Source organism: Hemiscyllium ocellatum, chromosome 19 (assembly GCF_020745735.1).
Source record: "Hemiscyllium ocellatum isolate sHemOce1 chromosome 19, sHemOce1.pat.X.cur, whole genome shotgun sequence".
In the NCBI taxonomy this organism is placed as follows: Eukaryota; Metazoa; Chordata; class Chondrichthyes; order Orectolobiformes; family Hemiscylliidae; genus Hemiscyllium; species Hemiscyllium ocellatum.
The window spans coordinates 31,643,300-31,669,209 of record NC_083419.1 but is presented as its reverse complement, the minus strand read 5'-3'; the positions used below and the strand labels follow the sequence as shown (position 1 = coordinate 31,669,209).

The 25,910-nt window shown below is 39.3% G+C and overlaps 1 protein-coding gene across 1 annotated transcript; it reads right to left on the bottom strand.

Annotated features, from left to right (window-relative positions):
* Positions 1-1,586: 1,586 nt before the first annotated feature.
* On the bottom strand, positions 1,587-25,708 carry wnt2 (wingless-type MMTV integration site family member 2). Its single transcript, XM_060839340.1, has 5 exons — positions 25,626-25,708; positions 17,808-18,028; positions 16,419-16,696; positions 14,408-14,672; positions 1,587-1,816 (listed from the first exon to the last, which is right to left on the bottom strand). Exons 1-5 carry the CDS (start codon positions 25,706-25,708, stop codon positions 1,587-1,589), a joined length of 1,077 nt encoding a protein of 358 aa, XP_060695323.1.
* Positions 25,709-25,910: the final 202 nt, after the last annotated feature.

The window sequence follows — 25,910 nt, the reverse complement described above, 5'->3', positions numbered from 1 at the left end:
TGGTAATGCAAATTCAGCCTAGGACCATTCTCTCTCTCTCTCTCTCTCTCTCTCACACACACATACACACACTCACTCACCACGATGAGCTGCCCAGCAATATGGCTCAATGGTTAATATTTCTTTATCAGCCTTTGCCCCAGCTCCCAACCTTTGTCTCAGCTCCTGGCCTTTGCCTCAACTCCTGGCCTTTGTCCCACTTCCAAATGATCAGTCCCAGGCTCCCTGGACCAGCAGAAAGTCTGCTTCAGTAGTAGAATCTGTGTATATATACACTGTGATATTATTACAAAATGAAATGTAGTGAGATTGGCAGGGTGGGATTGATAGTCCAGTTGGCTGAGTAATTGGTGTTCAGTGCAGAGTGATGCCAATGGCATCATTTTAGTTGAGGTTGAGGTTACCAGTGAAGGACTCTCCTTCTCAACCTCTCCCCTCACCTGATATATAGTGACCTGCAGATTACATCACCAGCAATCATCTCTCTCTAATGAGAGAGCTGTCCTATGATCTCACAAATGATAACTTTACCTTTAGTGACACTGACACATTCTGGTGTCAGGGTGTCTGTTGCCACTCGCCAGTCCTCCGAGCATGCACAAATGGTTATTTTGACAGCCATACTTATGTTTAGGCCAATGACTGTAAACTAATTGGCTGTAGACAGGCAGGAGGATAGAAAACATAGTAAGCCAACAGCATCAGGAGGTAGAGAAGTTGATGTTTTGGGTGTAACCCTTCTTCAGGACTGGGCATGGGTGTAAGAAGAGCTGCAGATCTGAGAAGGTCATGGCATTGTGGCAGTGAGAAAGGCACTCACTGAGTGCATGTCTGATGGAGGCAGAGAACTTCTTCAAAGTGATCATCCTTTGAAGAAACTTTGCCGTGGAACAAAATTGGTTAGAGACAAAAAATTTACTGATGCTGGAATCCAAGGTAGACAGGCAGGAACTAACTGGACTGTGAAGAAGCTGCTTTAGGTATGAAGTGCTTTTCTATAAATTTAGTTTGCTAATTGAAGTCTTCCTAAATTAATGCAGAAAACTATGATTTCATCAGTTGAATAATGGTTGGGGAAGATGATTGTTTCAAGCAAAAATTATGGAAAGCAGATCATGATAGGGAACATAGACACATGGATTATTCTAACACAAAGCAGTAATATCTTATGGGTGATATCCAAAACATTTACGTGCATTGAGATACCATCAAAATAAAACTTTTCATCTATAAGTTCTAAAGTTGGTGCAATTTGCTGTTTTCAAACTCTTTTGACTTCACAACCTGACTTTACATCCTGAATACATTTCATTAAAATTTAATAGCAAAGGACATACTAAGAACAATATGCTGTTTTTTGGTTAGGAAAGAGACATATCCTATTTCATCTTTTCATAACCAACACCCTGTTTGTACAGAAAACAACATAAATCTTCAGTGTTTAAATAATTTAGGACACAAGGAAAAGTAGGGCCAGCTGTAACTTCAGTAGAAAGAATAAAAATTGGAGATGGTTTTGCCTTAGTTAATAATGAGAAAAAAGGTTTGAATATTGACAGTCCCATGTCCGAACTGCCCCTTGCTTTTCATGTATGATCAAGCCAATCAGCATTCTTAGGAGCTTTGCAAGTGTGCACATCCGTCATTTCGTGGCATTCCTTACAGCGGACCACACAACACCAGTGAAATTTACATTCACATTTCGTCACTCGCACGACACGGGATGTGTCATAGCCCCGTCCACAACACATCACTTCGCATCCATCCATTCCTCGAGAGGTCCTGTTACATACTCTGCCTGCTGTACCCAAAGAACCTGGCAAATAAGGGATAAATATCACAATGCTTTGCAACACTGAAAACAAGTAATTGATAGTTGACATAACATTTGCTTTTCACATGAACAGCCTACAGCATGTTTAAATTGCTGAGCTATATGAACCATGATAAAGATTATATTTCCACTGTTTTTAGTCCAGTTTTCAGTGTCTGATTGGCATGCAGCTCTCTGATATATGATAGCACACAAAGAACACCGAACTGTCACCTGTCATTCTATGTGATTGTAAATGATTAATGAGGCAATTTATCTCTACTTTGCATTGTAATAGGACATAGAACATAGAACAATACAGCACAGAACAGGCCGTTCAGCCCTCAATGTTGCACCGAATGTTAAAATTGACAGATGATCCATTATAAAAACGGAACATTTCCTGAGCTTATTATAAAGTAAAATGGTACCTTCTCTGATGGAAAACAATGCACAATTTAATTGCATAGGAAAGCAAAGACTTTGATCAGTTAGAAAAACATGTGCTCAAGGGCAACTGAGTTCGATGTTTCCTTGAGTATGTGTACATTTTCCTGTTCAGTTACTGCCCCCCACCCCACCTCCCCTGAAGTCTCTTGTTGGATTGTATACCGGTGTTCAGTAGAGCCCTCTGGAATCTTAGCCATCGTTATTCTTCACCCAGGTACCTAACCAGTGAGTTACAGCTAGCTCATTATCCATTGAAATCTGAGACCCATCTTTCTACTCACTGATCAAATCATGTGTGCTTTCCAGCAGTAGTCACTGGATGGTAATTGGAAGTGGCAGCTTTGGCTAGTCAGATTGAAATATCCCTATTCGCTGAGACTGAGATTCACAAATGCAAGACAAACTGAAAGGACAGCCAGCAAATTCCCTGGCTTGCATGGCAATACCTTTACCACAAATTCAGAAAGTCGTATGAACTAGTTTAAAATCCTAGTTATCATAGAGGTTGCACTAATTAATTATCTAAATTTATACATACATCATTACATTTTTGTGTCTTTATTCAAAATTCAGCAGAATTGTCATTCCATTACAGTCTTGGATATTTTGTTCATGGGTTTGAAATTGATCAATTCCAACAGTGTGATAGTCACAGATAGTTTTCACAGCTATGACTTTGATTTTAATTTGGGAAAGATATTTACTTTCAACTCAAGTAAAATGACAGTAAACTAGGAAATGTCTCCAAAAAGAATTTGAAGTACCATGTTGTGAAGTTCAATGGAAAAGAATCAGCTGGCAATTTGCTGTGTGCCCATTTTGCACTGCTGGCCCAGATCAACTGCCTTGCCAATATCTTATTACCTGCTTCACTCTGCTTTTTCAAATGATAGGTACTGAGGCAGGTACTGCTGATAACACAGCAGATGAAGAAGAACACAAAACTACTTTCAGTGGCAAATGGGACCAGGTTAGGTTAGGATATCTGGTCGGCATGGATGAGTTGGACCAAAGGGTTTGTTTCCATGCTGAACTTCTTTATGATGCTATGATTCACAATTATATCATCCTGATAGACAGGCAAAGAATGTCTTACAGAGGCATCATGGGCATGATCAGGTCAAATCTCTGTCAGAGGATTCATTCTCAAATTTTACAATAATTTTTAATGTTAGCTGTTAATTATAGTTGACTCATTTTCACTGGGAACTAGAAAATGGTGAAATACATTCAGTTGAAATCTTTACATTAGAATTTGACAATAAACTGCTCTTTTTGGACTGATTTTAACTCATCAGTTAAGAATGCCTGAAACATCTTTTTTTTCAATTTCTATCTATTTTGTAACTTCGTGAATTTCTCTTCATTGCATCATTGATCTTTTCAATTACTCGGCTAATATCTCAAACTTTACAGAGTCCACTGCTAAAGGAGAGAGTTAAACCACTTTTATTCTTAAGTATAGCACTTACACATACTATCATTTGTTACCTCAATATGATGTGTTATCAAACAACAGATAAATCAATCAAAAAAAGTCTATGAAAACTGGGCTGTGAGAAGAATATGCTTCTAATCCATAGAAGCACATCTAAGCCATTTGCACATATTGCATAATTGAATGACATGAGTGATACAAACAATTTAAAATGCATTGAACTCTAAGCACAGGAAATCAGATTCCTCTTCTGACCTTTATTGCATGCAAGAATCAATTCAAAACAAGAACTGAAGGTGGAATGTGTTAGAAGACAATTACATCAAGAACTGATTTTGGAAAAGATATGTTACTGGTTGCACAGTTTATTTTCACCAGAATCCAAGCTTGAAGGTAATTAGGGTTAGGATTAGCTGGAGCAAAGCTCATTTCAGAAAATGTGTATTTTCTATTATAAACATACAAACATTTAAAGATAATTTCAGTTGACTTGCAAGCCTCCATTATCAAAATGATTTCAGACTACCAGAAACTATATGCCTATTGGGATTCATATATGAAAACACAGATTATTGGCAGGGAGAAAGTGAGGACTGCAGATGCTGGAGATCAGAGTCAAGAATGTGATGCTGGAAAAGCACAGCAGGTCAGGCAGCATCCGAGAGGCAGGAAAATCAACAGTTCAGGCATAGGTCCTTTATTGGGCAACCTCATTTCTGATGAAGGGCTTGTGCCTGAAACATTGATTCTCCTGCTTCTTGGATGCTGCCTGACCTGCTGTGCTTTTCCAGCACCACAGTCTTGACACAGATTATTGGCATTGGCAGAAATGTATCTAGGTAAGAAATGTTGAAATGATCGACCTGATCACATGTCATCGTAATATGGCAGTTTGAAGCCCTTGACCAGAATCAGTGGTTCTTCTACTTAGAGAAATTTGTAGGACATTGTCACTGAGAACCAAGCTATTTTTAGAACAGCTTTTAAAATGTTGGATGACCTTCTAAAGAAACAATTGGGCTCGGTAATCAAAGAAACTCAAAAAAACATTTTGACATTGGTGTTTGTGTAACAGATTGAAGAGAAAGAATGATTGGTATAAAAATGGATCAAGAGCAAAATGATCGTAGATGGCTGAACAATGCATAATTGGAACTCAGATTTCCTGTTTCTTTTGCAAATATTCGTTTGCAATGTATATCATTCTTGGAAACTCAAAGCAAAATGCTATGGATGCTGGGAATCTGAAATAAAAATAGAAAGTGTTGGAGAAACTCAGCGAGTCTGGCAGCATCGTTGAAGAGAGAAACTCAGTTAATGTTTTGAGTCCAATATGCCTCTCTTCAGAACTCAAAGAGTTTGAAAAATTGTACATTTTAGGCTGGAGTCAGAGGGAGAGGAGGAGCAAGTGGAACAGATTGTGAGGATGCTCAGAGCAAAAGACATAGGGATAACTATTGGTTGTGAAGCTAAGATCCCTGCCTAAAAAAGAGAGCAACTGAAGGTGTTAAAAGAAGATGGGTCTGTTCTGCCAAGACATGCATTAACAGTATGTGTGCGCCTGTGTATGGGTAGATGTGGTGTGGATGGGTGTGGTTGGAGGATGTATGAAAAATTAAGGATACAGAGGTGTCATGCTCTGACATTGTGAAATTCAACATTGAGTCATAAAGTCATAAAGAGTCTATGCAGGAAATGTGTTGTTCTACCAGCTGGTTTTGTGCTTTGTTGGAACATTGCAGCAGGTCCAAGGCAGAACTACTTGCTTGGGAGACAGTGGTTTATTGAAATGGCAAGCAAATGGAATTATGGGTCACTCCTACAGACATGGTGGAGGTGTTCTGTAAAGCGGTCACCCAGTCAGCATTGGTGTCGTCAATGAAAAGGAGACCACATTGTGTGCAGCAAATACAATCACCTAGATTGGAAGAAGTGAAAATCTGCTTCACTTGGAAAGAGTGTTTAGACCTTGGATAGTAAGGAGGAAGGAGGTGAATGGGTAAGTGTGACACGATCTGTGGTAGATGGGAAGGAACCATGGGTCAGTGAGGTAATGTTAAGAGAGATGGGGGAGTGGATCAGAGGGAATGGTCCCTGTGCAATGCTGACAGTGAAGGGAAGGAGAAGATATATTTGCTGCTCATATCCTACCAAAGGTGATGGAATTTTTACTCTTTATACATTTGCATCTTCCAATCACCAATGGCAACACCTTTGTTCTCATTTCTCTGCACCTTCTGATGACAAACTGTTCTATTTGCTCCTATTCCTCTTCTCTCCCGGGGGTGTGGGGTGGTGAGGATGGGATAGACGAACACAGGTAGAGGGTACAACCTGGTTGGTTGATGGGAGGAATGAATCTGGTTTGTATCTGGAGAGGAAGGGTCGATCAGAGGAATGGAAGGCAGGGGGAGGGGCTGAGAAGGTAGTCAGGGGACAGGAAGGGAGGTTTTTTGAAATTGGATAATTCAACATTGAGTCCTCCGAGATGCCCAGGAGGAAAATGAGGTGTTGTTTCTCTAATTTGCTTTACAATTTTCCAACCCTTTTCAGTTCTGAAAAAGAGTCACACTAGCCTTAAAACATGAACTGTTTCTTTCCCTCCACTTTGCTGCCAGACCTGCTGTGTGTCTCCAGCACTCTCTGCTTTTACTTATAGTATTCTTGGGTGGTTCTTGTCTGTTCTGAACAGATGCAGCATCACTTTTACAGTTTGTAGATGAAAATAATCATCGTGGCACTGAGATTTGTTGTGGCTTTCCTGCACTGGGAGACAGAAGGGCACTAAAAAAAACAATCACACTACTAAAATGCAATAATTCAAGTTTCAACCAAGCAAAACAAAAAGAGCTATAAATGCTTACGCCTAGAGTAAATACATGAAGGAAACTGTGGATTGTGGAACCTTTAGGACTGTGTGAGTGCTGGCTGCCCACATAACTCTCACAGAGCCAACGTTAAATGTTCAAGCTTTACAAATTAGACAGAGAACCAACCCAAGGGCACTCTCTCTGGGAACTGATTTCTGAAGCAGCTAGAATTGGTTTTAAAACTATACAGCAATGAAGCAGATTATTGTATTAAACTAAAGCTTTTTAAAATGTCAAATATTTTGATTAAATTACAGAATGGAAACATTGACTATAACTCTTATAATTTTGATTAAAGCCTTTGACACAAACAGCCTCAAAAATGTTGTCTTTCATAAATCTGCCAATACTGAATGTGTTGGCAGTAGCTGTGAAAGTGTGGTGCCTGAGTGGCTGTAGTGTCTGAGTTTTGCTGTCAGAAGTTGCCACAGAATGAGCAACTTTGCTACCATCATTAGACAGTTAATCATCACTTGTGACTTAAGACCACAGAATTACTCCCAGATTCCAAATTCAATGGAAAGGTGTGTAAATGCCATAAAATTAATGCTGCATCTTTTTGGAATATCATAGTGCAAGTTTTAAAAATTCAGCAAATAGAACATTGAACATCAGTGGAAAGGACTATTGGCTTCTCCCCATACAGTGAGATAAAATCCTAGTGAGTTTGGGGATCTTATTGCACAGTCCAGTATGAGAAGAGGTACTTCAACAGTCACACTGCCTAAAATTACCTCAGTCAATACCAACCACAAGTTGAACTTGAGAATATATATTTGCACGGCTTATTCCTCTTTAATGCATTCTAGTTCTTTGTTCTTTTTGATGCTCGCAAAGAGTGAATGGGTCTGCCAGTTCTTCCCTAATAATAAATACTGAAGTGCTGTCGTTAAGCAGATCACAACTTGGGAGCTGGTTGTATAAAGTTGTGATCTGTTGGTATTAGCCAGGGACTATTACTGCAGTGTGGAGGTGAAATTACAATTTCATTCATAAGTCTGAAACATCAAGGTCAGCCGTGGGCTTAAAGGTCTGCTAAATGCTTGCCTGTGTACTTGCTTTTTGAAGTAGAATAGAAAAACATGTTGCATTACTTGACCAGAGTGCTCTGTGAATCCAGAAGAGTTAGTTACATGATAGATGCTAACTGAATTACTTTTCTTTGATAATTATTCACTAGCACTGTACACTGAAATAAAAAGCATATATGTCAAGAGGATCCCTGACAGTCACAACATTCCTTTAGCCATTTCACGCTCCTGGATGGTTAATTGGCTGGAGATAGGATTACTGAACCTCAGCACTACCTTCAGTGCTGTTCATTGCTGGCCATCTGCTGAAGCTTTCAGGATTAGATATTATAGAATCCCTACAGCGTGGAAGTAGGCCATTCAGCCCATTGAATTTACAATGGCCCTCCAAAGAGCAGCCCACCCAGATTCACCCTCATTAGCTATGTCTGCTAATACACCTCCCTTGCACAACCCTGAACACTATGGGCACATTAGCACATAGCCAATCCACTTAACCAGTACATCTTTGGACTGTGGGAGGAAACCCACGCAGACACAGGAAGAATGAGCAAACTCCACAATGACAGTTTGCCCAGGGGTGGAGTTGCACTCAGGTCCTTGGTGCTGTGAGGCAGCAATGCTAAAGACTCAGCCACCATACTACCCAATAGATGTGGGGTAGGGTTTCCTGGTGGGGACACCATGGAAGCCCCAGGGATGGCAGAGGGAGTTTGAATGTGGGGGAGCAAGCTGGGAGCAGTGTGGAGTTTGCAATGGTAAGTTCTGGCATACAGAGAACACTCAGCGGGGGAAAGACTTTGGGAGTGGGAATATCTGATTTGGAAATGGGTGTGTGTATATTGGATTTCCTTGTTCAAAAACTGAGCAGATAACATGCAGGTTTCACCTCCACCACCCACTACCCCCTCATCACTTAGCTTCTCACATTGGCTGAGAATTTGAAGCTGGGAGAAGTGTGGTCCAAAATTGAATTATAATTGACCACATGAAGATTTCATTAGAGTGAGGGCGGACAGTTTGCCCCAGGAACTGTAAAGTTGCAAACAGTTTAGGGTGGATGGGAAGATAGTGGCAAGGACAGCTAGAGAAGTTTTAAAATCCCCCCATCCCCTGCAAATCCATTGGCAGGGGACTGTAAAGCAATGCCCTGTGAAGTGTACCTGCTACTAGAATGTCAGAACAGCAGTCAATTTGTGTGAAGCAAGGTCCTACAAAGATCCTATGTGACAATGATCACAGAATTGGTTTATTTTATTAATGATGTTAATTAAGGGATAACTATTGCTCAGGAAATCAGACATATTTCTCCTGCTTTTCTTCATTATAGTGCTATGAAATGTTTTATCCAAGAAGGATGACGGGCTTTCAATTTAACATCATATCCAAATGGTGGTAACTCTGACTGTGTAGGCATACAGTCAGGCAGTATTCCAACTGCATTCCCTCAATGCTGCACTGGAGTGTCAGCCTTGATACTTATGCTCAAATCCTGGAGTGACACCAGAGCCAAAAGCTTTCTGACTTAAATGCAAATAGTCTACCAGTTAAGCCATGACTGACACAACTATAAACTATTATAAAATAGGTATAATTAAATAGAATATATTAATTATGGAATAAATAAGGTTTAAGTGCCAATACTGATTGATACCTAAGGAGCATTCATACGTGCATCAACTTCAGAAGTGATCTTTGCCCTTGCATTAAAGGTAAACATGTACAGTGTAAAGTGAATGACACAACATGAACTGACATAGAAGTAAAGATTACATGACAGAGTTTCTCACAACAGCTTAAGCAGCTGTACATTAAGTCATGAGTCTGGAATCAGCTTGCAAGTATATAATAACTAAAGGGTTAATGAATAGTGAAAGTTGCTTTCTCTGATGTTATATTTATAACAAAAAAGAGTAATAATAGTAGGCTGATTTCTCAAAGAGGCTTCTCACCTTGTAAACATTTAGACACAGCTTGGAAACATCTCCTTGCCCCTCACTTTTACCAACCCACATTCTGAAATCATGGGATGTCCAAAGGTCTGCCCATGATATTATTCAGTCTCTAGCTGCAGGCAGCAAAATAAACATTCTCGTAATAGGATACTGTATCATTTATTATCATGAGTTATTCATTCAGGGAAGGATTCTATATCTTATCTGCATTCTCTTCAGTGTAAAAGTTGGCAGTCATTTGATGTGGAGGAATGAGTGACCAGTTTACAGACACTGGAGTGTTCAGTACTGAAGTTGACCATATTCTTAAAGTAAATAGGTTTTCACTGACCATACTGTGCAACAGTTAGACATTCATTCTTCATTATAACTCTACCATCAGCACTCAGGAATGATCAAAGCTGATGTGATTTCTGGTGCTTCTTTCATGAGGTAGAATTTTAAATTATAATTAGTTATTTGACATCAGCTGTTACTAGCCTTAAAATCTTGGAAAACCATTCTCACTCTTAGGTCAGAAGGGTGAACGATTTGAACAATCTATCCAGCATTTTATTCAATTGCAATGCTGAATGCTAACACTGCAAAGCGTTGAAAACATTAGAAATTCCCAACACTGACTTTCTCATTTTCATCACAAGTTTCAATCTGACATTTTTTAACTTGAAATTGAACTTAATTTGATACTGCATTGTGAACTTTTTCAACATTCCAGTAGTACGTTAGAGTATGAAGTGAGATGACATAAATTTTTAAAGTTATGAAAGAATGGGGTTTGGTAAACAGAAGCACAAATTGACAGGTCTAGAGTAGGGGCTTACAGTTTTAAAAATTAGATTCAACAGACTTCAAACAGAAAACAAGAGAAACGTCATCATACATTCAATTATTAGGCTGGAGGATTCACTTCTTGGAATAGTGTTTAAAGTAGAGCTGTGTCCATATTCAAGATTAGAATGAGTCTGGAAGGCTGATGCAATGATTCCGCAAACTAAGTTATTGCCTACAGCACAATACTTGGGGTAGGGAAAGAGCAGAAATCTGATTAATGAGTGCTTGAAATTCAGGCATGGAAAATATCCACCAAACAGCAGACTTCCAACATTGGAAATCTGCTACCAGCATCTTTCTTTCTGACTGTCAGACCCAACAGACCAGCTTTCAAATTATTTGAAACTGGGAGGTCTTCCACACTGTCATAGACTGTGAGCTTTTTTTATGACCATTGACTGTCAGCAAAACTGACAATTGCTGAGAGTATGAAATGACTGCAGAGCAGTGAGCAAAGAAAAGACAGAGTTGCTTCCCTAATCAGGGCTTCGTTCTCTCTTGGTCTTTCCATTTTTCAAGTGACAGAATCTGTAAGTGGAGGAACCTCAAGGGCAGGTACCTGTAAATTGCACTTGTCATAGTCCTGAAAGACTAAAGGGTTGCTCTCTCCTTAGTGAAAGAGACGATGGGTGATGGTTTAACCTGATGGTCATCATGTGTCAGGCAAGGCATGAAGTTCATGGTAGCCTCAAAATCAGTCATCCACCAACTGAGCTAACCAGATTCAGAGTAAGACCCTGAAATTGGAAATTGCTGAGCAGTTATTTTGGCCTGCCCTGATGTTAGGTATTCTGATTATGCTATCATCCGTCACTTTGAGCAGATGATCAAAGTCCAGTCAAATCCATTTGGGGGCAGGATGATGAAAGTCTGTATCAGGCCAGTTGTTATCCTCAATGTACAAGGTTCTCTGTACTCAAGAGTGGGAACCCATCCTGGGATTGTCAATGGCAATCTTGGTTTAATAAAATTCTGTGCACAATCTATTGATTGGGGAATCTATGATAGGCATAATGATATTTAAGGCTGTAAATGAGGGATCTAATTTTGGAGAGGATGACTACCTTTAACCCCACAGTGTTGTACCAAACTGAAATTTGAATGCATTGGTTCTTGGCACAACATATAATTAAAAATTCAGATTTTTTTCATTCATATGTACAATATTCATCTTTGAAAGTTTTGTGTGTGTCTGTGCACCCCTGTGTGCATGTTTGTGAAAATGTGTGTGGTGCCAAGTAGCATGGTTAAAGATTCACCTCGGTCATCTGATACTCTTACTTTGGCTGTGTGGATAGCTGGAGAACAGAATATGGGAACCGGAAAGTAAGTTCAATCACATAGCACTAACATAGTTTGTTTGGGCCAAAATAACTGTTTCATAATGTACCATCTATATACATTTACCATCATTATTTTTAACTGGTTTGCACAAACACTAACATACATTTTGGATGAGGAAAGGATTAAACCTATGATGTTTAGTTTTACAATCACCAGGTTTCTAGACATGTCCAGTTTTTGGTATTACACCAGTAGAACATTCCATTTTCTACCCACAATACATTGTTGCCAGTTCTTAACAACTCTTTGCATTTCATGGTTCACTGACTTGGTGTCTGGCAGATCTGACTGTGAAATTTGTCTTTGACACATTAGAGTTCTGTCAGGTCAAGTGAAAGTATAAAGGAAAGGAAAATCATCAGCAGATGTTGTGGTGGAAATATTCCACAGACATTCTTCATTTTCAACACATTTACTGCTATTTGTAGGTAATGAAGCTAACAGATGTCACAAAAATAGACTCAATATGAAGACCATGAATATCAAATGTTCATGAATGTCATAAATTTCCCTTCAATCTTGTTGGTATAATTTTTATACTGATAGCCATATTTGCATAATCATGTACTGCTTAGAATGTTTTAACCTGTGTCACTGAATAATTAAAACTCTGACAGTCCTGTAAAACACATAAAGTACACATTCTAATGTCAGCTAACCTTGACTGTTACAGAAAAAGAAAAAAAAATGTTGAGTGAAAAACTTCTCTAATGAAGTAATATTTTCCTGCCATTCCTAAAGCTGCAGCTGTATTCTGGCACAGTGGACAGAAGATTGTAATATATTCTGATGGATTACCACATGGACTTTAAAGAAAGCATGTGTGTGCCAATAAAAAGTGTGAGTAAAACAAAAGCATGAATTTGCAAGATGTTATGCAAACATTTCCAGGGAACACTAATGTTTGCTTTAGGACTGTAAAATTTGCAGAGACGATTGAACACTATATATTTGCCAGGAGCTATGTAGACGTAAGCTAGTATTGGAAGTACTGCTCTTACTGTCAAAAGACTGCCACCCACAACCATTTAGGACAAAACAGGGTTAAAATACAAACTAATTTCCTTTCGTTCAAGAATTAACCTAATTTAAAACTATTCAAAACTTGGGATTTTAGATGGAGCAATAAAAGGCACTGGAAGTCTATTTAATCTGGTCAAGTTCAACAGCTATTTAATTTGTCTATGAGGAAATATGCATTAGTGAGTACATGAAAGCTTGTAACTAACACAGCACAATATGATTGCTGAATCCAAATTCATTGCAAAGTATTTACAAGAGCATTTTAAGATTGAAAGGACTATGCTCGGGTTATTGTTTGATTTTCATTTTCCATGTAACTCTTCCTGTCCACTCCAAACGCCCTTAAATTTTCCATATTGGCTTAATATCATGAAGTACAGAACATGCTTTTATAACAATAGGATTAAAAATGTCAATACTTCTAGTCCATTAGATTAGATTACCTACAGTGTGGAAACAGGCCTTAAAAATTCTACACCGAACCTCGGAAGATTAACCCACCCAGATCCATTTCTCTCTAACTAATGCACCTAACACTATGGGCAATTTAGCACAGCCAATTCACCTGGACTGCACATCTTTGGACTACGGGAAGAAACCGGACCACTCAGCAGAAACCCATGCTGACACATGGAAAATGTGCAAACTCCACATAGACAGTCACCAAAGGCTGCAATCGAGCATGGGTCCCTGGTGCTGTGAGGCAGCAGTGCTAACTACAGAGCCACAAACTTATATCAAAAGAATTAAATACTATCAGAATTCGTGAAACTCCCTTCTAATCAGATGCTGGATGTACCTACAGCTCAAAGACTGCAGTGCTTCAAAAAGACAGCTCATGACCATTTTCTCAATGATATTTAGGGATGGGCAATAAGTTTTGGCCTAAACAGCGATTCCCCACATCTTATTAACAAACAGTACTTATACATATATGTGGCCTGCCTCCCGTCTTAACTATTTTACATGAATATTATGAAAGGTAACTGCCCAACTCATTTTCTTTAAGGAAGCCAGAGGTAGCATTCATTGAAACCAAAAGCACATCAACATTTCAACTAAATTATCTCCGTCTGCTTCACCCAATGGACAGTTTTGCCAATTAAGTCCAAAAAGCAAATTTGTCGTGAACATTAAGATGTTCTCTTATTTTCTAGTAAATGCTGCATCACAGGAAGAATGTTAGCACTAAGTAATGTAATGGCTTCTTACTATTGGTACTTTCTACTAGCTTCAATACTTCTTGTTTGGGTATGGTATGATTTAAGTGCAGTGTGAAATGTCTTTTACTTTGTGTAGTAGCACTCCTTGCTCCTCTCTCAGAGGAGCATCTTAGTGCATCAATGTCATTTACTGCTCTGGAATCATAATGAATTAATGTTGAATTGAAGGTCATAAAGCCATCAATTTTTATACTACACTGCCAATTTGAGTCAGATGCAAAACCAAGTCCCATAGGAGAAAACAAATCATCGAAGAAATTCTGGTACAAAAGGCAACATATATGGAAGGATGTGTGCTGTAACGTAAAAACAATGTTGCGTTTTCATGAATACATATAGAAGTCCAATCTATGTTACACTGTGATAGCAGCAAGTAGAATGGGTTTATATTCAGTAAAATATAATACAAATAGTGTAGTGATGGATTACCTGCTTCTTTGTCCAAGACACAATAATCTGGTGAGTTCTCAAAGTATACTAGGTCATTTTTTGTTGGCTTTTTAAAGTTCTTGTTTGCTACAGTGAAACCAGTCCCATCTTGGTTCATGATCACCTGGATAGCCCCATTATATTTTCTCCGCAGGTAATCACCAGTTTTTTGAAAGTCTGCCATGGCAAGCCAGCAAGTTCGCAAAGTACATGATCCACTAACTCCATGACATTTGCATTCAAGTTTCAGGAAACGCTTTACAGCCTGCCAGGGAAATAACATAGTGCCTTCAGTTCTCACCAACAATACCACTGAAAAGTCAATTCACTGGAGACATCAGCACCAATAATCAAGACATAACAAATAAATAACTGGCACCAGGTGAATCTAACTGCAAATTAAGCTATATTACAATTTAATTGCTCAAAACTGTTGCAATTTTATTCCAGCCATAACTTAAGACAAGAGCAAAGTAGAAAACAAGAACAAAGTAGAAAGTTGTTCAAATCCTATTGAGTGTGGATTCATGTGCAGGAATTATAATTGCATCTACTCTTATTAAAAATTTAAAGTATAGTATATATTTTTTCTATGTCTGGTTCTCACTAGAATCCTGAAAATATTGAGTTAGAGGAACAGGATGGTTTCCACCAAGAGTTGTTACTTCTACTGTGTTGACATTCACAGGGTTGCCAGCAACTTTCCTACCCACAAGACTGAAAGATAATTTATTACAATGAGCTGATCTCTTGTCTAACCTATGGGTGGAGAATTAATTAATTATTATACTTGGCAAGTCCTAAACGCTAGTCACACCACCCCCCCACCCGCATAAAATCAGAGCACTCTAATTCTGTCGTTGACACCAGAATGTGATTTTAAACAAAACTGTTGATGTTTTGAATAAAATTAGAAATAGTTTATTAAAAAGAAAAAAGATAAAAGTTATTAACTTATCAAGGTTCAACCCTTTGTCGGTTTTGACAAAGGGGCTGCAATCAAAGTAATCTTTTTCTTTTCAGCTGTTGTTTCTTGCATTTTATGCATCTTCTCAGATTTATAGTGCTTTAAGTTCACCCTCCTCCTCTGCTTTTAATTTGTATTGCTAATATACAAAGCTACTTTCAGCGAGGAAATGAAGTGGGGCAACTGGATTAAAAACTAACTTTCAATCTTTTTGACTTAATGTAAAAGTTATTTTAATGTCTCTTAGTGTTGCAAACCCAAATACGGATACTAAAAAGAGTGGAAACGATGAATTGGATTGATAAAGTAGCAAATGATGAAGTGCTGTGGAGAGTAAATGAATAAAAAAATTAGCTGAACATAATTAGGAAAAGACAGTGACTGGACAGATCACATTTGAGAGAGAATGGCTTTGTAAGAGGTGTTACCAAGAAACGATTTCAATGAAAAAAATAGAATGAAAGACTGTCAATGTAAGGCAGTTTGAAAATTAAAGCAACTTATGGCAAGTAAAAAGACTGACATAGTATAAAGAGACATGGAAAGATTATTAGGAGTCAAGCTCCCGTTTTCAGGCAAGCACACACGATGATAATTACTGCAGTAAATGTATTTTTCTGTCCAGTGCAGAATATTTACGTGTTTCTGTCAATGTGATTAATGCAGGCTAATGTACATCCTGAGGAGTACCTTGCCTGACTGGCCACAAATGTGACTGGTGGAGAGCTTAGTGAGGAAATAAGGTTGGGATAAAATGGGGCAAACTTTACTTATAATTCAACCTTTTTAAAGCTAACATTAGATCTTTGATGTTGCCTTTGGATGCCTGGGGTAGGGAAGATTTTGGTAAGCACATCAATTCACAAACACTTTTTAAAAAGTCATTATTCCATTTATGCAATATCAAGAATGTGTTGCATATTTTTTATAACTGAAATTAAAAGAATTTTGCGTATATTTTCGATTTTGCAAAAGCACACTTCATTACCAAAACAAGCACATAGTCTCTACTTAAAAGAAGCTGAAGCATAAGAATGAACAAACCTTTCTGCCAGCTCGGTTATTGTGAAGGTTCATCAGTGCCCTAGCATCCTTTCCTTTCTTTTCCTTGGCATCCACAAACGCTTTAGCAAAACTAATACCATTGTCAATATTATCACTGCATCCTCCCCAGTCGAAGGTTCCTTTGTTGTCCTTGGATGTGCCTTTCTTCTGAGGATCACAGGAACAGGAGCTGAGTTCTCCCTGACTACAGGCTCTTGTTATGGCAAACACAACTCCTGCAGAGGAGATGGCATAAACAAAGGCTGCTTCTCTGCTACCTGTATCAGAATAGCACAAGATAATTGGTTAAAATGCCTCATGACACAACACAAGCCCACATAAACAGAAATGATTACCCACTTAAAGGATTTTATTTACCATCAGTATCCCTTTTTTACATTCATATAACTTTTTTCTAATTGATTTTGAAATTGATCATGTATTCAAAAGATCTGTATCTTCAAAAGTACAAATACTTATGGGAAATTAAAAAATTAAATATTGTTCGATGATGCAAACACAGGGAACATAAAACCAGGATGCATTTTTGTGTTTAATTCTTCTTCAATTTAGGACCTAAATTCTGTCAATTATCTTACATCTGTCTTTCTTAAGTGAAAAAATTTCATAATTCACTATTTTGAGAATGCAATCCTTTAGTGGTTTAGGGTTGTAAATGCATCCATATACAACTTTAATGAAGGCATAGAAATAAGTTAGGATTTAATTCAAGTCACCATTTCATAATCAGAACAAAACAATATCTCGCACAGTTGGAGTAATATTTAATTATATAACAATTGTTGGTTAAATAATAGTGATCAACAACTTACATTGTCACAAGGATACAAATTATAGGAGGGGGAGTACACCATGCAGTTCGATGAGCCTGCTCTGCTGTTCAATACACTCATGGTTGATTTTGGGTTTCAACTTTGTTTTCTGCCCACTCCTTATATCCCCGATTCTCTGAGAGATTAAAAATCTGGTTATCACAGCCTTAAATGGTTCCTGCAGAGAATGCCAATGATTGGCAATCTTTTTGTAAAATATTTTCTCCTTATCTCAGACTTAAAACGGGGCTCATGTTCCCTGACATTGCAGATTTTTAGCCCAGCAAATCAAATTCTATTCACCCATCTAAGTTTATGAACACAAGAGTTCATTTGTGGGTGACCTCACTCTGACCTAGGATGATGCACAGCTAACAGTACAGGTTTTGACCTGCCAGTTCTTCTTCACATTTCTCAGCTATCTTTGAAAAGGCTAGCAATAAAATATGACTGCAGTCTAAAAAACATCGCCACATTGAGGAGAACGGTTGCAGTGTTGTGAAAATAATCATATCTCAGGACGGTGGTGTGGCTTTCGGTTCCACGGTTTACTTACTTCGAAGCATGACTCTACCAAAAAGCGTGTGGTCTCTGTCCAAGGTGTTACAGTTCCAGCGGTGATGACGGAATTGATGCTGACATTCTGCAATCCACTCTTTAGCACCATCTCCAATAGACTGCATCGTATCGGGATGTTTGTGACAAAGCTGTCGCTGTCTGCTCACTAAGCCTGGGATGTTGTCGCAAATCACTCGGGTTCCAAGGGCACCCATATACCTGTCAGAATTGATAGAAATGACAAAAGAAAGTCATATTCTGGATATGTTTAAAAATAGAACACAGATTTTTTTGTTTTGCAAGTTGCAACCAAATATGATTAAATGCTGTTAAACCACATATTCAAATCACCTCTCCACTCATCTCCAATCTCCCCGTTGTATTATTTTCCTCTCTATCTCACGAACCCCGCCTGATGCGCAACCTCCACTAAATGAAAAGAAATTAACTCTCAAAGTATCAATCCATATTGGAAATACCTACTGTGGTTTATTAAATTGGGAATCAGAAATCCTGTTGTTGTGAAATTTATTCACTGGAGGATCTCTTGTCTATATCATATGGAAAGCATGTTGCTTGAAGTTGCAATATTGTTATCTGTTTGGCGTTCTAGATAAAGGCAAGAAGTCATTTGACCTGATCATTTTTTTAAAAACTCCCAATTCCATGCAGCAACCGCAACTTATTGGCAAATAGAAATATTATTTCTATGAAGCTGCTGCTCAATTGGAGAAAAATGTCACTCGTTATTTCTAGTCTTAATTGAGGGATTGTATAATTCTCTCCATGTTTTCTTGGCAGGACAATAGGGCTTAATGATACTTCAACAACGATTGCTGCAACATTTAAATAGAACCTTGGAAATCATTGATAAGTCCTTGGCAGTTGTTACCTGTGGTTCTCATTGAACTTTCCTGTTGGTAGGGAAGGATGGATGATAAATGTCGCAACCCAAGAATGCATATATTAAAAAAAGACCCCATCATCAAACTGGGTCCCAAGAGTTTCAATCCTTCATGCTCCTGATGTGGAAAAATGTAAACAGGTTGATAGCTGGACCATAGTAGTAATGGTGCCTCAATATGTGACTTTGTAGTCATCATTAAGGAACTGGTGCATTTGAAGAGATTCACTGTAAAGCCAATGTTGTCATTCAGTTTCCTGACAACTTACTTGTTCTTTTCTCCAGACCTAGCCAGGTTACTAATTAGCAGGAACTTACAAATAACTCCATGTTGTTGTCTTTGAGAAAAAAACCCGACTTCAAATTTTAACTTTGATTTGATAAGACAGCTATTTGCAGGTCACTATTCCAAATGATAATGAAAGGTGATTATTTGAGACTTGAGCTTTGAAAATCTTCACTTAAGCAGCTAATGGCCTGATAATTTGAAGATGGCAGAATCTATTGTATTAAATCATTGTATAGGATTTTCTGCAAAGACCTTAAAATTAAAAATAAATTGATTACTTCAACCTATGAAGATATGAACCTCTGATAGGGGAATGGGTCTGGGTGGATTACTGTTCGGAGGGTCAGTGTGGATTTGTTAGGCCGAATGGTCTGTTTTGACATGGTTGGGATCCTTTAAAAAAATCTATAGACAGAGAATGTAAGAATGCAATCTTAATGAGAGTCTTTTTGTCTACCATATTCAATGATCCTCAGTAAAATAATTTGATCTATTTTTATTTGATAGTATGAGTGCTCCCCTGAGGTGGAGCATGGGGATATGTGGAAAAGCTTATTGTTGGATAAGTTCAAGATTTCTGCTCTGCATCTAACTATGATGTAACTAAGCTGCCTAGAACCACCATAATTATGTGACTGGAGTCTCAATTGTCCCATTCTCTAGTATTGATTCTCCCCTCCCTGACAGTAGAAAATAATGCAATCATGCCTTAAAAATGTTCTTAAAGCAGAAATTGTTTCAAAGCCAAAAGTAAATGGTTGGGACAGGCTAAATTATACCATTGTGTTTGGCTATATCATACCTTATTGACCACAAAGAATAAAAATTCTATAATATTAAATAAATTTTATGACTTATTACAAGAAGCATAAAGTGTGAACCTATTGTCAGTACAGCATATGTGTCCTGATACACTGCTGAAGAACAGTAAAGCTCCTCCCAAGGTAAGTTCCTGAATCTGATCATTACATTATAGAGAGGTTACTGTCCTTCCTAAAAGATGTTTGTGTTGGACTGGGTAGACAAATTTACCTTAACTTTACCTGGGCCATCTCTGACACTTCCCTCCCCTTCCTGAACCTCTCCATCTCCATTAATGATGACCGACTTGACACCGACATTTTTTACAAACCCACCGACTCCCACAGCTACCTGGATTACACCTCTTCCCACCCTACCTCCTGCAAAAATGCCATCCCAATTCCTCCGCCTCCGCCATATCTGCTCCCAGGAGGACCAGTTCCAGCTCAGAATACACCAGATGGCCTCCTTCTTTAGAGACCGCAATTTCCCTTCCCACATGGTTAAGGATGCCCTCCAACGCATCTCGTCCACTTTCTGCACCTCTGCCCTCAGACCCCATCCCTCCAACCATAACAAGGACAGAACGCCTCTGGTGCTAACCTTCCACCCTACCAACCTTTGCATAAACCAAATCATCCGATGACATTTCTGCCATCTCCAAACGGATCCCACCATCAGGGATATATTTCCCTCCCCACTCCTTTCCACCTTCTGCAAAGACCGTTCCCTCCGTGACTACCTGGTCAGGTCCACGCCCCCCTACAACCCACCCTCCCATCCTGGCACCTTCCCCTGCCACTGCAGGAATTGCAAAACCTGTGCCCACACCTCCTCCCTCACCTCCATCCAATGCCCGAAAGGAGTCTTCCACATCCATCAAAGTTTTACCTGCACATCCACCAATATCATTTATTGTATCTGTTGCTCCCGGTGCGGTCTCCTCTACATTGGGGAAACTGGACGCCTCCGAGCATAGCATTTTAGGGAACATCTCTGGGACACCCGCACCAATCAACCACACCGCCCTGTGGCCCAACATTTCTACTCTCCCTCCCACTCAGCCAAGGACATGGAGGTCCTGGGCCTCCTTCACCGCTGCTCCCTCACCACCCGATGCCTGGAGGAAGAACGCCTCATCTTCCGCCTCGGAACACTTCAATCCCAGGGCATCAATGTGGACTTCACCAATTTCCCCATTTCCCCTTCCCCCACCTCACCCCAGTTCCAAACTTGCAGCTCAGCACTGTCTCCATGACTTGTCCTACCTGCCTATCTTCTTTTCCACCTATTCATTCCACCCTCCTCCTGACCTATCACCTTCATCCCCTCCCCCACTCACCTATTGTACTTTATGCTACTTTCTCCCCACCCCCATCCACCTCTCATTTATCTCCCCACCCTTCAGCACTCTGCCTGTATTCCTGGTGAAGGGATTTTGCCCGAAACGTCGGTTTTACTGCTCCTCGGATGCTGCCTGAACTGCTGTGCTTTTCCAGCACCACTAATCCAGAATTTGGGTGGACAAAGTCAAAAGTCACATGACACCAAGTTAAAGTCCAACAGGTTTATTTGAAATCACTAGCTTTCAATCCCTCCGAAAGCTTGTGATTTCAAACAAACCTGTTGGACTATAACCTGACGTCATATGACTTATGACTTCCTAGACTAAGCAAGGAAACTGGAGAGGCAGTGGCAAAGTGTATTAAGGCCATATTATTAATCTTAACACTGAGGTAATGTTCTGGGGACTTGGGATGAATCCCATCACTGCAGATGGTGGTATTTGATTTAACATATTGTAGGAGTCTGGAATCAAGAGCCTAATACGTACAATGTTGTTGGTTGTCAGAATAAACTATCTGGTTCATTAATGTCCTTTAAGAAAGAAAAGCAACCCTAACTGGCCTGGTCTACATGTGACTCCAAACCCACAGCAATGTAGTTGACTCTTAATTATCCTCAGCCAGCAATACTCACATTGCAAGAATGAATTAAGGAAGTTAACAATCCTAGCTCATTCTGATAAATTGCAATGCTACAAAAAAGGTGGAGGAAACTATTCCCTAAATATATAAATAGTGGGAGAAATTAATATGTTAACATTTAAATAATGAAACAAGATACTGCAAGTTAGGAAATAGAGCATCTTTCTGCAGTTATTTGCCTAACATATAATTCATTGATGTCAATGTTCTCAATGTCAGCAACATATAAGTCATTGATGCTGAAAGTGAGAAGACAAACAAAAACATTCTGTGAATGCATTCTTGTATAGTTGGGGCAGGAAGAGCCTTTCACATCAAAATAAACTTTTGGAAAGCTATCCCTGAGATTGCTGATTGCAAGCTAAACTTGCTTCTGACATAAAGAAGACAGAAAATGAAAATGAACAGAGCAGGACATCATTTTGTGGTGCTGTGAAATTCTATTTTCATCTTTCTTCCATTTGTTCTTTTTTTTAAGTTTTCTATCTTGAACATTTTGAGGCCCATATTAAGGACTGATACAGAACGTATCCCATTAAAAGGTAAAATCAAACTAAATATCAATGATACTTGATGAATAAATAAAGACATAAAGAACGAATTGAGGATTAGGAAATGCATGATATTATTTAGGAACAGAAGCAGACTATTCAGCTCTCTTGAATCTACCATGCCAAACAATATGATTATGGTTGATCAAACACATTCATGTCTTTTACTCAACACATGCCATAACCTCATATGCTATAGGTAATCAGAAATCTATCAACCTCTACCTTAAACATACTCAAATACTAAACCTCCGCAGCCCTCTTTGGCAGAGAATTCCAAAGATTCACACTCATCTGAGTAAAAGATGATCAGGCGAATTGACCATGCTAAATTGCCGATCGTGTTAGGTGCATTAGTCAGAAGGAAATGGGTCTGGGTGGGTTACTGTTCGGAGGGTCAGTATGAACTTGTTGTGCCTCAGGGCCTGTTTCCACACTATAGGGAATCTAACCTAATTCTTATGTTTTTTTTCACATTATATCCCATATGCCACGTAGTTGCCCATTCACTGAGCCTGTCCAAATTCTCCTGAATCCACTTTACTACTTCCTTATATCACGCATTGTCACATAGAATGTATCATCAGAATAAGAGGTGATCTTATTGAACGTTACAAAATACAGTATTTAAAGGGATAGATGGGGCAGACACACATGAGTTTCTTCTAAGAAGGAAGTTAGGAAGTCTAAAACCAGGTGGCATCATTTAAAACTAAGTTAATTAACAATAGGAAATGGAACAAAAAGCTATGCTCTTCTTAAATTTAGATGAGAAAAGTTACAAAGTTGCTCCATAAACACCAGTATGGGTTGGTTTGGCCAAATCACCTGTTTCTGTGTCACTTTCCCAATGTTCTCCTATTTTTACACATAGCTTTGTATCATCAGCAAATATGGAAATATAACATTTGGTCCCTGCCTCCATTGTTATCTATTATGAACAGCTGGTGCCCAAGTACTGATGCTCGCATTACCCCGCTAGTCACAGCCAGCCTATGTGAGAATAATCCATTTATTCTTATTCCCTGGGTTATGTTTGTTAGTCAATAATTAGTCCAATCCAGTATATAGAATTGAGCTATGCTAAACCTGTGAGCAAGATTAGTCAGACCACATTAGAATATTGATTGCATTTCTGATCACCGTATCATAAGAAAGTTATGGAGACACTAAGGACAGTATAAAGAAGTTTCACAAGGATGAATACCAGAAATTGACAGGCAGACTATGTCTCTTTTCTATTAAAGAGAGAAGGTTGGGGGTTGACCTAATGTCTTTAAAACAATGAGAAGTTTTGATAGTGTGGATCCAAAGAGAATGACTCTTCTTGTGAGAAGAGAATGGCTATGGGCCATCATCAATCGAATAGTCACCAAGAAATCCAATAGAGAGTCCAGAGAAAAAAACTTCTTTACTCTAAGAGTGGTGAGAATGTGGAACCTGCCACCACAGGGTGTAATTGAAGCGAATACTGCAGAGGATTTTAAGGGGAATCCAGTCAATTAACAAGGGAGAATGGAATGAAGAGCTATGCTAGTAAATTTAGGTGTGGAAATTGAAGAGTGGATCCAGTGGAGTATTATCACCAGCACGAGTTATTTTGACCGAATCGCCTGTTTCTATGCCCTTTGTAATCCTGTGTAATACCATGTAGCGAATTATTAGTTTAGATTAGATTCCCTACTGTGTGGAAACAGCCCTTCGGCCCAACAAGTCCATACCGACCTTCCGAAGAGAAACCCACCCAGACTCAATTCCCCACATTTCCCGCTGACACAATGCACCTGAAACTACGGACAATTTAGGATTGCCAATTCACCTGACCTGCACATTTTTTGGAACCTGCACATTGTATTTAAAACATCAAAACATTCTTAAGTTCAGGTACATAAAGGCGGCGTCTGATGGAAGGTCACAATCACTTGGTTTTGCTCTATTCAGCTGCTGGACAAATTTCTTTACAAATAGTTGTTCCCAATATTGATGAGCTAAAGTTTGAGTGCAGTATCGGTCAAAAAGAACTCATCAATTTAGGACTCTTTTAAGAAGACTTCATAAATTTCCAACTTTGCTTCATCCCAATTACTTGTAAAAATTTTATAACAGTTTGCTGATTTTGTTTTGAGAAATCGAAGATTGGTTTCCTGATACATTTGCAAAGACAAAGTGTTTGTGCTTACATATTGAAGGAGTTTACTTTTAGTATTTGGCGAGCCGTCATTGCTGGGTTTGTGAGTTGAGCCGGTTGCAAAGTCTCGAGCGAAACGCCGTTCGCCTATCGTTTTGGATGGGCCCAGACGTTTGCCATCGAGAATGACACTGTCAGAGAGCAACTCTAAATTATTAGGATCACAGCATGTGTCGTGTAAATATGATTTTGAGATTTACCCCCTCTATATCTGCCGGCATTTTCATTCAGAATCCCAATTGATCGGCATTTAATTTGACAGATTCAAACGAGCACTTCAGGGGATGGATTGGGAGCTATGAGTTTTCAGCTCCGTTTATATGGGTTGAGAGGTGAGGGAACTGTTACCAACAAGTTAAAAAGAAAACCAGCAGGGCGAAGCGTTGTGCAGAATTGAAAACAAAGTTCTTAGATGTGTAAATCCTCAGCTTCACAACTCACAATGTCAGAGTAGGGCAAAAATTCGATCATTTGTTTCCATCTGGGAAGTATTTACTGCGGGGCTATTGTACAGTCTTGAACCCCTGTCTGTCCAAGTTGTCTGTTCTATCCCGTGAAATGTGTCGTCTCTCTCAACATGTTCATTAAGATACATCGCTTGTTTGTTGCCACTGGTCTCCTGTACGAGTGAATAGCCTCACCTCAATCCCCAAACCTTCTGCCTGAAGAGGAGAGATCGTTGTGCAAGAGGACAGTCTGTGAAATATTGTGCTTTCAGAGTGTAGGCACATGGGCCAACACTGGTGTTCCACAACAGGGTTGGAAGCTAAATAAAATGTGGAAGTTTGAACTGGCCCTTGTTCAGAAACTGAGACAGAATATTGACTTTTCAAATAAAGAGTGGGGGAGATGGTAAAACGAGTTTTAAATACAGGCAGAGGTGGCATTTCGCAAGCTATTTCTGTTCTCTGATTATTTTCACTTGCAGCAATCTCCAGGTTGAGAGCGTTAGGACCGCGAGGAAGTCGAGTGCGTTACAAACTAAAAAGGCGTAAAAACATCAGATTGCTGGGCAGGGACGGGAGGACCGCGGTGTTTTGGGGTTATTTATCTGCAGTCCTTCAAACACAAACCTACTAAAAGTGAGGGGCTTACCACCATGACGAGCAGATCCGAGGTGCGAGCCAGACGCAGATCAGGAAGAGGGACAGCCAGAGACCCCGGAGCAGGGAGTTCATGTTAAAACGCTGCAGTCCTGATCCCAGTCAGATCACACATGGCTTGGAGGAGATGTTCCATCGATTGGCGTTTTCAGATGAGCAAGCGCCAGCAACCCAGACGGAGCGAGTGTCTACTGCCTGAGTCCAGGGAGCAGTTCACCAACATTACAAACGGGGCAAGGCATACCGCACCGACCGCTGTAGTTTTGCCAACAGAAGC

Bases quoted from the DNA above. Each gene is read 5' to 3' on its own strand.
- wnt2 (XM_060839340.1), bottom strand. From the start codon at position 25,708: ATGAACTCCCTGCTCCGGGGTCTCTGGCTGTCCCTCTTCCTGATCTGC. The intron at 18,029-25,625 runs GTAAGCCCCTCA...CAATTCTGACAG, and splicing joins CGGATCTGCTCGTCATGGTG to GTATATGGGTGCCCTTGGAA. The intron at 14,673-16,418 runs GTTTGTTCATTC...TTTCCCTGGCAG, and splicing joins ATAACCGAGCTGGCAGAAAG to GCTGTAAAGCGTTTCCTGAA.